The 15176-nt window shown below is 40.4% G+C and overlaps 2 protein-coding genes across 2 annotated transcripts; both read right to left on the bottom strand.

Moving 5' to 3' along the window:
- Nucleotides 1-3144: 3144 nt before the first annotated feature.
- On the bottom strand, nucleotides 3145-10039 carry FBXO4 (F-box protein 4). The gene is made up of 7 exons (XM_032206511.1): nucleotides 9851-10039; nucleotides 9523-9758; nucleotides 7701-7921; nucleotides 6769-6844; nucleotides 6094-6272; nucleotides 5022-5197; nucleotides 3145-4165 (listed from the first exon to the last, which is right to left on the bottom strand). Exons 1-7 carry the CDS (start codon nucleotides 10037-10039, stop codon nucleotides 4076-4078), a joined length of 1167 nt encoding a protein of 388 aa, XP_032062402.1. The 3' UTR covers nucleotides 3145-4075.
- A 73-nt stretch (nucleotides 10040-10112) lies between these two features.
- Nucleotides 10113-13787, bottom strand: CZH5orf51 (chromosome Z C5orf51 homolog). Its single transcript, XM_032205578.1, has 6 exons — nucleotides 13610-13787; nucleotides 13228-13334; nucleotides 12682-12828; nucleotides 12166-12297; nucleotides 11845-11959; nucleotides 10113-10490 (listed from the first exon to the last, which is right to left on the bottom strand). Exons 1-6 carry the CDS (start codon nucleotides 13785-13787, stop codon nucleotides 10204-10206), a joined length of 966 nt encoding a protein of 321 aa, XP_032061469.1. The 3' UTR covers nucleotides 10113-10203.
- Between the last annotated feature and the right edge of the window lie 1389 nt (nucleotides 13788-15176).

Genomic DNA, 15176 nt, shown 5'->3' with positions numbered 1-15176 from the left:
TAACAAGTATGGTAGGTGTTTGTGGGTTGTCGCCAGCCTTATTTCATAATGCAAAACTTTTCAGAGCTTGGAGAAATGCACTTCTGGGACAGTATCAGACTAACATAGTCCCAGACGCTCTCTTTCACCCATGACCAGTTTGCCAAACTATGCAGGAATTTATTTAGAGGCTCTGAGACTCACAGTATTCAGCTTTTTTGATGGAGCAGATGGCTTGATTGATTTCAGCCTTCACAAAAAGACTGAATGGCTTTATGTCATGGTTTTTTTGTTTGTTTGTTTGTTTTTTCTTTTTTTTTTTTTTTCTCTCCCAGCAGATGACTGATTCTGCGTGTTGTCATGGGCAGGGCCGGTGTTTCCAGAGATACAAGAATCCTGGTGCAAGGACAGCCAGAATTTTTGCAAGTGTGCATTCAGTGGGTAAATGGGTTCTTCAGGAACCTCCAGATGCTGAGCAAGATAAATGCAAAGTCCATCATCTGGAAGGGAACACGATGGGTCAGAGACTGGTTTGGGAACTTGTGGGTCTGAATCTGGAGCACTGTGTCCAGTTCAGGTCTGTGGTGTGGTGTGATTATACCCTATAGAGAATCCAGTACAGGACAGCTGAAGTGGTTAAGAGTGGGGCCTGGGAAGGGAGGTATAGAGAAAGTAAACTTAATGCTGGTGGGGAAGTGAGCTAGTGAAGGAGATCATCCAGCCTCGCTGGTTCTTAAATATACCCCTGTGTCCAGAGCCACTGCATTCTGCTGCTTGCTCTGTCTCTCTCATTGAACATCTCTTCTGTACAGCTACTTCTATCCTTCATTTGTAATTTCATCCTCCCCAGGGAACTGAGAGCAGCCTGTGTGCAAACATCTGACCTGAGATTTAAGCACAAGCTCAAACTCTAGCATCGCCTTGTCTAATTGGCCCAAGAATATAATTTCTTCACTCTTCTACATAACAAGGATATCTTATCCAGAACCACTCTTGCTAAAATGGCATGAAAGACACACTAAATCACTGGCTTAAGCTTCAACCACCTCTCAAAGATGCCAGATTTCCATGCATCCTCCTGACTGCAACTTGCTTTAATCAGAATCCTTCCGTACAAATTGGTGTCAATACCCACCGGACTGAAAGCAGGGGCATCAAATTCCCTCTCTATAACCCTTTGAAAATCACGCTGATTGTTCTCACAGGCTTTTCTATAACTGCCTGTATCTGAGGAAAGTCAGAGGGACGGGACCCCTTGAAGCAGCTTTGCCGCAGGTGCGAGGTGCGGACCGGCAGTGCCATCCAGCGGGACGCGGTGGGGTTGCGGGGAGCAGAAGGTCCCCGCCGGGGCGCTCGGCACCGCTCGAGAAGAAGCCGAGAGACGCCAACCCGGTCCTGGGGCACCACCGGTGTCCTGTGGACTCGGCAGGTTCCTTCACTCCACCTTCTTTGGAGTAGACAGCAAGCGTTCCTGTTATTCTCGATTTCAAAGACTATGAAAACCAGCGCCCCCACGGCCACTTCCTTTTTTTTTTTTTTTTTTTTTTTTTTTTTTTTTTGCTGGGGGAAAGCTGCTCAGAGGAGGGCCCATTAACAGATCTATCATAAATTAGATTTACTGTCAGTTTATTCTTTTGCTTTTATTTTGTGAACGCTTTTTAAATAAGCATCCTGTGTCAGTGGACAGGAAAATGATTCTCTTTCTAGCAGTGTTAGAATCCTTCTTCTCTGCGAGAACAGGATCTCTGGGAAACAAATTGCTGAGTTTTATTTCTCACAATCTCATCACAGTCATAATTGCTGCTATCGATACAAATGTAAAAACCATATTAAAAACAAACCAACAACAAATTAAAAGCTTGTTTTAAAATAAATTTTAGTGACGTTCAAATATTCAATATCCAACTACTTTTATCCAAACCTAATTGCCTTATCATGCTTCTAAATTCACCAGGCTCAGGAATTTAAATAGTGTATTTTCTAGGTGAAATACAAAAGCCACTTCTAAATGACATCGGCAGTGCCTCTCTGCAATACTTATTTGGCGTATGAATTCTCAACAGGCTGATTGCTTATTTCATGGCATATCTGCCTGCACCCAAGCCGTTGATTTGCAAAGCACACACTCCACTCATCATCTTCCTTAGTCGTATTGATCTGCCACCGACTGCACTATCATGCAGGCTGCCCCCCCAGCTCTTGGGATTCCAATGATGCAGCTGCACGGACTGCCAATTTCCATGGTTCCAAGGCTGTGCCCTTAAAAATCTCAAGATATTCTAAGTTAATGTAAAATATGTCCCCCCGGTTATGATAAACTGTATTCCCTACGTTATCTTGACCTTTTAAAATGACAATAAATTAACATCTATTAATTAAACATTTAATAACATTAGTCACTGATGAAAGCAATGCTGCAATTATAGTTATCTGTTCTGGCAGCATGACTGCAGACAGTGCATGTTTGTGTGTTTGCAGACGGGGGGAGAGCTTAACACAGAGAAAGACTGGAAATACTTTTTAAAAAATAATTTATTCCATACGAAGAAGGCAGAATAAAGATCTTGCATAAACAATCATTTGTAATAGCTAACACAGGTTTCTGCATTCAATTCTCCTTAACATAGACAGATAACAACAGAATTATTATAACTAGCAGGAAGGTCACAATCACCCAGTCACAAAGTGTCAATTTTTTTCTCCTATTGTTCATGTTTTGCATACTATTTTAAAGCACAGAGTACACATATTATATTAAATTCAGGATAATAAACACAGTTAGCATAGTATTGCTTGTCACAGATCCTCCCTTAGAACATCTCCTGATATGAAGTCAGACAAAAAGCCTAGAAAACTGTTAATCCTGTATAAAGATGAACAAAATAAGATTACAATTCCTATCTCTGTATTAGTTCATTAAACAAACAAACGTAGACTTCTCAAATGGAATGTTTCTGAAGTAGCTGTGTTAAACATCAAACGTGTATACCAGAATGAAGGTAGTTGCAAGCTGGATGTGCACCATGTGCAACATTTATCTATGTAACAACAAAAAACTGTTTTTGAGACTATGGCACTTTCATGTAGCAAACAAAAGAAAAAAACAAAACAAAATAAAACAAATACATGCATAGGCAAAAAAAAAAAAAAAAAAAAAAAGCCAAGGGAATTTTCTGAACATTCATCCAATTATTAAAAAATATTAAAAAGGTGGAAGAATAGGAGCAGAACTATGCCAAAATACACCAATATGAAAATGACATTTTGGATCTAAAATGTTGTCTACTTTTTATAAAAATATTTACAGCTCTGTAGAAAATTTCAAGCCCAATACTTCACATCTGCAAATGGCCACAATTATCTGAGTAAACAATAGGTCCTGGAGATCTACGTATTTGATAAATCTTTTGAAATACTAATAACTCCATTTTACATTCACTCATGGCAACGTGTATGTCAGTTCAAATTAATAATTTCACTGCAGCAGAAAGCAGATGTTGAAGGGTTTCTGTAGTCAATTGATAAACAAGATCACAACCAAGAAATAACTGATTCATGCAAGGTATTTTGCTTGTTTGCTTGTGTGAGTTTTGGTTGGGGCTGTCAATTATGCCTCAAGCACTATTTCTTGTCAAGGTCTTGTGGTTTCTGAAGAAAAAATAGACAAAAAGGAAAATCTACACTTCTGAAAGAGATACTGTCTTTCTGTCAATCTACTACAAAAGATGATGAGTTAGGAGCATAATACAATGCACAGTGTATTTTCTTTGGTTAGGAACTGTCATTGTCGAGACATCCACTGAATGTATTTACTAAATGTGTGATGCGTGCCATACAGCTGCATTGATAAACTAACCTAGTTCGGTATATTTACAGATGAGATTAGATTATCAGATATACTGAGAAGAGATTGCACCTTAAAGGCCTCATTTTAAAAGAAAGAAAACTAACTATGTTAATTATTTATGTGCAGTGAAATGTATGCAGGTTTGTCTTTTAAATCTCCTTTCTGATGCGTCTGTGTCAGGACAAGATTCTCAATTCATCTAACTGCCAAACACCAAAGTCTCTATACAGTAAACCAAAGCAAGTTCCATTATTGCGTATTTTTACAATCTGCTTCCTCTAAGAGCCATTCGATTCCACTTAGCAATCCAGTTAAAGTTGCAGCTACAGTATCTTGCACCTGTAAAAATAAAAAATGAAAAATAAAAAGTTAATGTATTACAAATAACAGGCAACGTAACAATATTTTAGTAGCACTGCTTGTCTATCTTTGAAGTCAAAAACACTCCTCAAATCTAAATTTTCACCACTGGCTTCTATATCCCTTAAACAGGGTTCCTGAGAGTATGGTACAAAACAAAAACACTAAGGTTTACAGAATGAAGTATAAGACCCATTAAAAAAAGCCTTGCATTGATATCCAGGTGAATTTTATCTTAATCACTCCATTGGCTATTCTAGACAATTTTCTTTACAGATGAGAAGCCACTTGCAAATTCTTCTCATAACTCTTACAGGAAAATTGTCACCGACTTTAGAATTCAAGGCATTACTACTTCTCAGATTTTGTAATGTATTTTAAAGCATCTATTAGAAATGGTATACTTTTAAAGCTTGTGAACGTTTTCTTTAATGAAAACAAAGGAATTATCTCAAATTGGGATTTGATCAGCTGGTCAAGAGGTGATTCTCCCACTATATTTAGCATTGGCACAACCTCACCATGAATATTGGTTGCAGTTGTGGTCTCCACCACATAAACAGGGTGTTCAGGTCCTTGAATACATCCAGAGGAGAGAAACCCCCTTCAAGACCCTTCCTTACCTTGTGGCTCCAGCTGAAGTTTCTTCTGTGTACCTAGGCAAGCCACTTACCACTTACAGGACCAGAGAAATTAAATTATTCATTTAAGTGGAGTGCTCATATAATACTAGTGTTGAAAGCTTGCTTAGGTGGGTACAGTTCAGGAACTACAAATTACTTAAATTACATTTAAGCCACATGGAAATGGAAAATAAAGGTTAAAAAGCAAGTACCATCCAGGGCTGATTTAGCAGATTTAGTTGCAACTGATGTGCCACATAAACACAAGGAATTCTTTTCACATCTTCTTGAGAGATGCAAGACAGAACTAGCAGAGGTCTGTTCGGAGGTCCAAGGGTTGGATCAATCATTGCCAAAATATGAGCCAGTTCCTCCTGACGATCATGTTCTAAGAAACAATTTGCAAGTATTACATATATGCAAATCCCAATAAGAACAATTTTTTTTTGTCTTAAATATTTTTCAAATATTTAAGATCTCAGAGGTGAGGCAACACAGAACTAGAAGGGGTATAGGCAAATTATCTCATTCTGCTTAATTCAAGGCCAGATCATCTGTCTTCATGTCACACTTAGCTGTTATTTAAAGATCTTCAGAGATTTCCACAGATGGGCTATTCCAGTCCTTAATGACAGAGTATTTTCTAGGTACCTCTAACTCCAAAACAACAACAAATCACTAAAATATACTGACACTCTGTACAGCCAGCAGCCCTTCCCTAATGACTGTATTTTTCGTTTTAGTATATCCCCTCGCATTTTTTACCCTCTTCTTTCCTGAGCTAGACCTTTCCATCCATTTAAAACTAATGAATATAAAGAAAATTAACATGATAGTTGTTTGGATTATTCTTATTATAGGACTGTCCTGATTTGAGCTAATTGCATCTTTTTCTGCACTCTTTCTGGTGGAGGCTCTCTTTCCAGGCCATTATACCCCTAGCACCATTCCAGGCTGCTTCTCCTAGCCACCCCCAACGATTTTTTATTCAGGTTGGTTTAGTTTTGCTTTTTTAAAATCCAAAATCACTTCCCAGATCTAGCGTAGAGAGCAGACATATAAGTACCAGCCATAACTGAAAGAATGGGCTATAACATCTCACAGGGAGGTAACAGACTACTTAGACAAGCGACCTCTTGGACCGGGTAAGAAATGAAGAAACAGCACTAATGAAGTTGATTTTGAAATAATCAGAACATGAATGTTGATGTATTCTATATTCTGCATAAATCTTTTGTGACATGCCAACCTTTCATAAAATATGAGTAAAGAGAAAAACCTTACTTTTATGAGCTTCTGCATTAGCAACATAAATGAATCCATCAACTACTTCGCACACCTTTTTAACTTGAGCTATTACATTGTAGTGCACAGCTTGCTGATTTCCTACTACACTGTTTTCTTGGTAGAACATCTTATTCACAACAGCAGCTTGCTCCTCCCTTGCTCTCTTTCTTTCCACACTGCAAGGTATTAAAATATTTCAATAGTCAGATTAATTAAATAGAAAATGCAAAAACAGGATCTAGGCAGCATAGCACAGGGGCAGGAAAATAGTTTAAGCCAGCATAAGTTTCATTCCTCACACTTTTTTTTTTCTAGTGTATGTATTCAGATAGCTAGCAATTTGCAAGAACTCGTGAAAATACACTCCAGGATGAGTTTATACAGTGTTTCAAATGGGAATTAATCAGGTTATCAAGATAGACAAGAGCACCTGCTATGTCTTTGTCGTATACATTTGTTATGTATATGATTTGAAAAATAAAGTTATTACTTCCATGTGAAAATTCATAGCTTGAAGAAAGGAAGGCAAAGACTGAAGGTATGTATTGAAGCTTCAGTTTATAAGGAATATCCATGCATATGAACACAGGCATAAAAAACACATCACAAAACTGTAAGGAGAAATATGAAAGAACAGAGAAACTGTCCTTTTTTGTGCAGAACAAATCTTACCTGGTGGTTGAATACAATGTCAGAATATTGAATTTTTGATTGTTATTAAACTGAAAACTGACTCCTGATCCAATTCCTACATGGGAAAAGAATGAGTATATGAGGTTACAAATACTTAGTCACTGGATATGACTAAGTGGTAGGCTGAAAATCCCAGTGGTGCTACACAATGGACATATCCAAACTTAGGTGTTGCTGTTAAGGGTAGCATATACATTATTTCACGCTGAAATTTTATACATGCTCTAAATTTGTAACACGGACTATTAATTTAATTAAAATAAATAGAACTGAATTAAAACAAGGAGGTATTTGCATGTTGTTTTTTTTTGGTTTGTTTTGTTTTTGTTTTGTTTTGTTTTGTTTTTTATATATTTAGATTAGAACCTAGAAACCTAGGTCATAGGGGAGTTAGATTTGCCTCTATTAGCCTAAATCAGCACAGAAAATGTTCTGCATTTACAACAGGCTGCATTAACAATGATACAAAACAAAAAAAAGATGACAATTCTAAGAAGTTCTATTTTCACACTTCCTGTAAATACAAAGTAACCATTACAATTGTACTGTGCTTAAAGGATATAAAGTAATGTACATTTTTGTCTGGTTTGGATTTAAGCGGAATTTAGGATTTAAAACAGAAGTAAAAAGAGCAAAATCTTGATATGGTACTGTACAAATTAAATCATTACATTTACTGCAGCTACAACATGATCACAATGTTTATTGCATTTATCGTTTTGTACAAATACAAAGGGTGATTTTTTTTATTTTTTTAAAACTATGCTATTGATTTTCAAGGGGAGTATTTATTAAAAAGCATCATTTTTGTTTTCCATTTCTCCCCAATGTTTTTGTGTTTAAAGATTTATTTAAGATTTAAATAAGAATTAAAAACAAAACAATACAAACAACAACACCACCATCATTACCATGAATTCGTCTTTGAGGTAGGCCAGCCACTAGCAGAATTTCTGGGCATGTCATCATCTTTCGCACTAAAGAGTTATCCAGCTCTTCCAAACCTGGCCCAAACATCGCAAAGCGAGGTTCTGCCTGAGTGACCAGTGACTGCAAAAAGGAAGTTACAGCCCCGTACCGGGGACGGCTTGATTTCCAGCTTCTTCTGCTCTGAGGACAGCTTTTTTTGTATCTGTAAAATAGACCCAAACTAGAAATTAAACACAAAATACAGAATAGGTAAAAATCAACGTTTACTCAGGTCCCACACTTCTCATGCATTATTACTGGTACAACTCAAGCACAGGTGAAAAATGACCGAAATAATCAGTTTTGAACTTCAGCAACGGGTTAAAGCAGACAAAAGAATTAGTCCTTCCAAATTCCAAATGCGGTCTTGTTGGACCTTTAACGTACTTCCATGGGATGGAATATTTAGTTTAAAAAAAAAAAAAAGTAAAATTAGAAACTCTCCCAGCCTCACTGCACACACAGCATTGGTAGAATAAAATCAAAGCTGTTGTGTTGCAAACAGCATAAAAAAATAGGAAAATTCTGAGTGCACTTCCAACCTTCATTAAACTGCCTCTGTGTTTACTAATTGTTCACTCCACCTGGAAAGGACCATTTCCTATTGAGGAACAGAGAACACATGTTATGGAAGTAGACAAGCTGTTGTCTGCAGCCTTATGCATTCATTTGATGGAGAAGCTGGAAGGCATGAAATGACTTTTGTAATCACAGGGAAAGAAGTAACAGTGATGGAAGAGACAGACTTCCTGGAGAAGCAGGTTCAATTTTTGCTTTGTTGGTCACTGCACTGTGATGCTGGACAAATCACTTCCAGAAAATATTAAATGTGTGCTTCACTTAAGATCAGCAACAATGTCAAGTGCTCACAGACACAATGAAAATCAGTGACAGGTGATTTCCAATATGTGATGCTCTGAAGTACTTGGACCTGAAGACATTTAAATGCAGTGCTCAAAATCTATGATATTTTGCACTTCATGTTCAAAACATCTCTTTCCCAGCTGTAAAATGGGGATGAAGGGCACAGAGACCACAGGATTCAGTGCACTTTTTGTGAAGCAAGTTTCATGAAATCATCTTTGGAAAATGTAACTGCAAATTAATTAACTTTGACTGCAAATTAATTAAAAAAAATTGAATGAGTTTTAAAAAACACAAACACCGCAGAATAATCTGCTTCTCTTGGAGGACTTTTCAATCACCCAATCATCATATTATGAGTGTTGCTGTGCTTTTCAGCTACACTGGTTGAAATTACAGGCTCTGTCTTATTGCCACTAACCATTAGAGCTAAAGCAGTATTAGTACTTATTCAGCACACATTCAAAAAGTACATTTTATTTTTTACTAGGTCTTCCAGATAAGATATAAAACAAAGCCAACAATCATTCCACTCGCTGTATTTTAAACACTTTTTAGTTCTTTTATTAAAACAATACATTATTTTTCATTGCACTGAGAGTGAAGAGCATTTTCATCAGGATCAGTGGTGAACACCGCTTCTCCAGTGCAAGATATTTCATGGCACAGTAGGCAGTTTACAAAAGGCTTTGATTTTTTTTTCGTAACATCTTACATTCCTGTTGAATTCCAAGGAGAAATACAGGGCCAAACCGTTGCAGAGCAGGAAATTAAATTTCTAAAATAAGGGGCAGGTTTGGGAACCCATCGAAATTTGAGCAGTGGCTTTCAGTTTTCTGCAGTAAATATGAAGCCTGGCTGTGGGCTGTAAATTGTGCAAGAGAACACTGAGGCACTTACATTGCCATGTAGTCATACAGCGTGTTATCGCTGACTTCTGAGAAGGCTTTATTAAAAATCTCCACATCCGGGAGCGACTTCCAGTCAACGGAGGTCCAGAAGGGGAGATCCCGCAGCAGAAAGTACCTCCAGAGCAGCGGGTCCTGCACGGCCGCCCGCCAGTAGCAGCTCGTGCTCCCCAGGTGGCACAGGTCTTGCGGCGAGAGGAAGGACATGATGTTCAGCTGCACGTCGATCTGAAAACACCGACACCGGCGCATCAACCCCGGTAGCCCGGATGGCTGCGATAAGGAAGAGGAGGAGGACAGGACAGCGGGTCCGAGCTCACCGGCAGCACCTGCAGGGCGCTCGCTTCCTCAGCCTCCCCTTCCCCTTCTCCGCCCGGGGGGGCCGGCGGTGAGGCGGCCTCAGCCCGCTCCCTCAGCCCCCGCGCCCAGCGCTCCTTCAGGCCCCGCAGGCGGCCCCGCACGGCGGCCTCCAGCCCGCCCCGCTCCGCCGGGCCGCTGCCCGCCGCCATCCCAACCCCGCTCCGCACCGCCGCGGCCCCGGGCGAGGAGGAGGAGGAGAAGGAGGAGGAGGAAGAGGAGGAGGAGGAGGCGCCGCTGCGGCCGTCCCCCGGCCACGCAGGCGGAGCCCCCGCGGCTGGCGTGGAGGGGGAGGCTGAGAGCACGGCGAGCTCGTTTATTTCTTGGTCCCGAGGTAACACAGCATTTGCTTGGCGCTGCTGGTGCTCCAGCCCTGGCCGTGCAAAGGTCCCTCGCATACAGACACATACTTCGTCAGCATGCTTTTGCCCAGTTCTCGGAAATCCAGGGGTGCGCTGTGTGATCTGCAGCCCGGGCCGCTGTCGGGCGCTGGGTCTGGGGTCTCCAGGCTTTCCTGCTCGCCCTCGCCACAGAGTTTCAGTCCCCAGTAGCACATTTCTCCACTGTACACCATCGCCAGTAAGTGAGTGTCACTAAATATACCTGCAGAAATAATTCGTATCAAGCTCTTTATTCTTCTGCTGTGACCAAGTATGCAGCTTGTTGACTACATCCTTTTCTTAGAAACACAGCAAAAAATTAAAAAAAATGGTACAGACAACATAAGCCTATTAAAGAGGTACACCAAAGAGCAATTTTCTGCCACCGTATGACCGATGATGCCCACAGGACAACCTGGACTGAGGTCTTGCTCATTGCTCCACCTATTTTGCCCTTCCATAATACTAAAATATTTAAGGACTAGCATATACATATAAATAAATAATATATATAATATAAAATATAAATAATATAAAAATGTAATATAGATAGGTAAGATAAAAAATGTTTGCCTATTTCTCTTAGACATCTTCAGTATTTCTGAATCCATTAAGTGCACGTATGACCATGTATTAGAATTGACCACGAGAATACCTCTGTGCCTCCCACAGTTTAAGCCTACTAGAAAATAGCTTTTTGAACATCATCTTAACTCAGGTTAAGCAGCAACAGCTTTTGTATTTGAATAGGAAACACATTAAGTGTCCGTGGTCATTCAAAGCAAAGAAATCCTACTGAATGAATGTACAAAATCAGTTACTGAATTTGTTCAGTCAAAGTAGAGCTGAACTAGAGCAATCCCACTTTTGGATGAAATTAAACAAGATGTTTTGCTGCCCCCGTGAGCATTTGTTGCACAGAACCAAAGTAGAAGTAGTTTTGATAAGGTATAATGTGAACATCCCATTTGTATCACCAGCTGTTTTACTTTGGAAATCCTCTCCTGCTCCACCACCATACCAGCACCACTGATGTAGTCTCAGATGCTCACATAATTGCACTACAGTAATGTAACTTACATGAAGCTACAGTGGATGAGAGAGAAAGTTTCCCAACTCTAACCATCTTTGGTTATACTTTCTACATGGGTGAAGTCAACAATTCATCGTATCTTCTTTTTTCTTCTAGATCTAAACAGGGACATTAACATGGAAACATTTTGTGCCCTCTGTAATTGTGTTTGTGCTTTCGACATTTGTCCACTGACAACTGTATGGTTATAAACCACAAACACTGTGCACACAGTGTATAAAGCCTCAGTTCACTTTTCTTCAGTGCACTCAAAAATACAGAGAAAATGAATGTTACCAACTCCTAAAATCCATTACTCAGAAGAAGTTATAGGGGATGAGGAGGGAATCAGGAAAGCATGCCTGCTTCTTATGTCTGCTAGTTTTTGATTTGCTGTAAAAAGATAGTTTTGAATACAAATGAAGTCAAATGACAAAAATACACAATAAAGCATTTCAGAAAGTGGAGTAGTTATTGGGGGCGGGGGTTGTGCTTTTTTGTTTACCTTCACTGAGTAATCTAGCTGTGTCTTTATCCTGAAGTGAGTCATCTTCATTTATTCGAAGAGGGCATCTAAAGCTAAGCATCTTCATCAAGTAACGAACTCCATCATTAAGACACTGAACGCAGTTACAAAATGAGGAAAAAAAACTTTTAGGTAAATTCTAATTAACTTAATGATAGCCAGAAATATTTCCAGACATGAATTCCCCCAAACCTTATTTAAAATTAAAAAAATGTATTTTAAAAGAAAAAAAGAGTCACACTTTAAAACTGTATTTATGGACATTCACATACTTGTAGCACTTTATAAACTCTCCTTTACCTTTTTAAATATGGCAACGTTTTCTTGTAGCCATTCACTCCTTTCTTTTACTGTATGACAATACATGTAAAGCAGGGCTCCTCTTCTCCAGTAAAGACATTCTACCAGCTCTGTACCAAGGATGTTAATAGGCTGGAATAAAATCCAACAAATTGTGCTAAGCAAAAAGTAAACCATCTACACTACTCATACACACACACACACAGTGTCATATTAAGCCTCCAGCCTTAGAGACTGTACTTAACAGCAGAGGTCACAAACACAGACCTCATACTTCAGATTTGTATTGCTAAAAGCTTCTGTAATCATGAAACATTAGAAAAAATGAGTGTACAACATGTTCTTTGAAAGGTTATTTTGAGTTGTATTTAAATAGTAATCCCTAAGACATTATTTGTTTTCCAAATATCTTAAACTTTGTCCATTAAAAATGCAAATACTGCTATCCTATCCGATTTTAGATTTTTGATTTTTAAATAATATTTAATTCTCTCACTGAGTAACACTAGTACTCACATCTTCATTTATGCTGCATTCTGTCACTAGATCTTCTGGTTCTGACAGAACACTAGTAAGTTCTTTAACTTTTTCCAAAGAAGTTTGCTCTGGAAAATCTTCATCCACAAGCTGGCTTTCCTCAAAATATGTAATGTCTAAAACAGCCTACGGAAACAAAAAGATATAAAATGCAATACTACTACCTGCAGACTAATCAGATGGTAGCGTGCAGTAACATATACGTTTGAGTTTATGAAGTATTACAATTTTATAGTAATTTCAGCACTTAATTTACAAAAGTAACAACCTCAAGGTATTGTAAGGGTGTTGATGGTGAACATAAACTCATAACCCTTTCTGTCTTCATGGTATCAGTACAATTACTATCAACTTTAACTTCTCTTCTACTCCAGACAAAAGCAGCGCTGTACTTCATAGATGTTCTGTAATTACCACAGGAGTAACAGAAATCCCTCTCTGTTACACCCTCTCTCATACACCAAACCTTCTCCTATACACAGCGGATGTATTTAAACGGAGCTCTGAATGCTTTGAAGGCGCTACCTGTGTATAAAGCTGCAAAAGCTTGGAAGGGTGTGTGTTCTCGCTCCCTTCACCACAGAGTGCCTCCAGTTTCTCCAGAGCAGCAGAGCCCTTTGCGAGGAAGGTACCTGAGGGAAGAACACAACGCTCCCTTAGCGCTGACAGCCTCCCACCGACAGCCCTGCTTCCTCCTCTTTTCCATTATGTTTCACCCCCTTGGTAACAGCAGCAGAACAAAGCACCAAAACCGCCCCGCTGCCACAAGCCCCGACCGGACCGGACACCCTTGGTGCCCGTCTCCTCCTCAGGCACACCCCGGGGGCGAGCCCCCCTCACGGGGGACCACCAAGACGACCACCGCCACCATCCCGCCACCGCCTCGCTCCCTACCGCCGCCCCTCACCGTCGCCTCCCGCTCCCCTCGGCGCCTCCAGACGCCGGCCCAGCGCCGCCAGGCGCCGCCGCAGCCCCGGCACCGGCCCCGTGCCCCCCACCCCCTCGGCCGCCATCATCCCCGCCGCCGCCGCCGCCATGGCCCCGGCCGTGCCCGCGCCTGGCACCACGTGACGCGCGGCGGCCATGTCGGGGCGGGGCGGCCCCGCTGCCGGCTCCGCGGGGGCGCGCGGCTCCTGCGCGTGCGCGCTAGCGGCGGGGCCGCTGCTTCCCGTCAGGGGACGGGAGCCGTTAGTGGCGGTTGGTGACGTTACGGTTGAGCATTTTTACTTTTTTTTTTTTTTTTTTTTTTTAGGTTTCAGTTTGCCGTCCAACTTAACAGCAGCTCTCCTCCTGACCTCCGGAGATGGGCAGCTGTCGTGTTGTGAATCGCTGTCAATCGTCTGTTGCTTTTTATATTCAATAAACGCAGCAATGTTTGATCTCAGTACGTTGTTTCTCTAGCTCTTAACTGTTTCTCTTTCTGGAAAAACTAATGCATCAGCGCTCATGTGAGCACTGCGCTCATGCAGTGCTGGATTTTATTTTAAACATTTTAAGAGTGACTGGAGACATTTTCCCCTTCTAGCTCGCAATCTCTTCCCAAGTTAGTTACTATGTTAGTGCTTATCTCCCACAGGGGTGCGCTAAAAAGCTGCCTGCAATTTACTGTGCTTGTGAACTCGTAGTGGAAACCTGCCTACATAGAGACACCAGTGGTTTTGCTGTTGCCTGTGCTATGTGCATTATGTAAGAGTTATCAAACAGATCAAATACAATGAAAAAGTAAAACCAAAAAGCCAAAAATACCTGCTTCCAGAAATGGTTTGGTTTTATTTTATTTTATTTTTTTTTTAGGAGAAATCCTTTAATATTTTTTGTGCATACTGTTATTTACTCCTGCATAGTCCACATCCAAGCACAATTTTTTCATCTAAAGAACCTTTTTTAAAGAGCCTTAATAGTGAAAGTATTAAGGTAAATAATTGCGTCATTCCTGAGAGTCAAGGAGATACTGCTTCATGTTTAAAATGAAATGCAATACTTGCCACGTTGACAGCCTGGGGACTGAAAAATGGCTGCATGTCATTAAGTTCCCTTCTGCTGCCCCAGATTCTCTGCTTCCGTGGTCCTGCCTTCAATTCTTTGTTTCAACATCCAGTTATGATTTATATTGCTTTCCTCGTGGCTTTCTTTACAACTTGGCAAGCGGGTGAGCTCTTAATAGTGGAGGAGATGTCAGGTAGTCTTTCAAGATGTGCCTCGTGGAGAAACAAACAAACAAACAAACCTGTAATGGTTGTGTGTTGACTCATTTGATGAAGGAAGTGGTATGGTTCTTCAGCCTGTGCTTGGGCACTGCTGCTTATTTTATCTGTATCTTGTTTTAGCTGTATCTGTTTTGAAAGAAAGCTAAATGTATATGCAGTGACTTCTGCCCAGAAACAGTTACACATTGTTTCTTTACTTTTGTGTCTGGATTTGACCTTTCTCAGCAGTGGTTTAGCTGGAAGAGAGGTGTTTCTGTTAATACCAAG

Source organism: Aythya fuligula, chromosome Z, assembly GCF_009819795.1.
Source record: "Aythya fuligula isolate bAytFul2 chromosome Z, bAytFul2.pri, whole genome shotgun sequence".
Classification (NCBI taxonomy): domain Eukaryota; kingdom Metazoa; phylum Chordata; class Aves; order Anseriformes; family Anatidae; genus Aythya; species Aythya fuligula.
Note: the sequence above shows the minus strand (reverse complement) of the source record. Positions and strands in the feature narration are given on the sequence as shown.

Excerpts from the sequence above, each read along its gene's own strand:
- FBXO4 (XM_032206511.1), bottom strand. The coding sequence starts at position 10,039 with ATGGCGGCGGGCAGCGGCCCGGCGGAGCGGGGCGGGCTGGAGGCCGCC. Across the intron at positions 7,922-9,522 it reads CTGTATGACTACATGGCAAT|ATACAAAAAAAGCTGTCCTC; the intron begins GTAAGTGCCTCA and ends TCTATTTTACAG. Across the intron at positions 5,198-6,093 it reads TAATGCAGAAGCTCATAAAA|AACATGATCGTCAGGAGGAA; the intron begins GTAAGGTTTTTC and ends ATTGTTTCTTAG.
- CZH5orf51 (XM_032205578.1), bottom strand. The coding sequence starts at position 13,787 with ATGGCCGCCGCGCGTCACGTGGTGCCAGGCGCGGGCACGGCCGGGGCC. Across the intron at positions 11,960-12,165 it reads ACGTTGCCATATTTAAAAAG|TGTCTTAATGATGGAGTTCG; the intron begins GTAAAGGAGAGT and ends AACTGCGTTCAG. Across the intron at positions 10,491-11,844 it reads AGCTAGATTACTCAGTGAAG|GTATATTTAGTGACACTCAC; the intron begins GTAAACAAAAAA and ends TTATTTCTGCAG.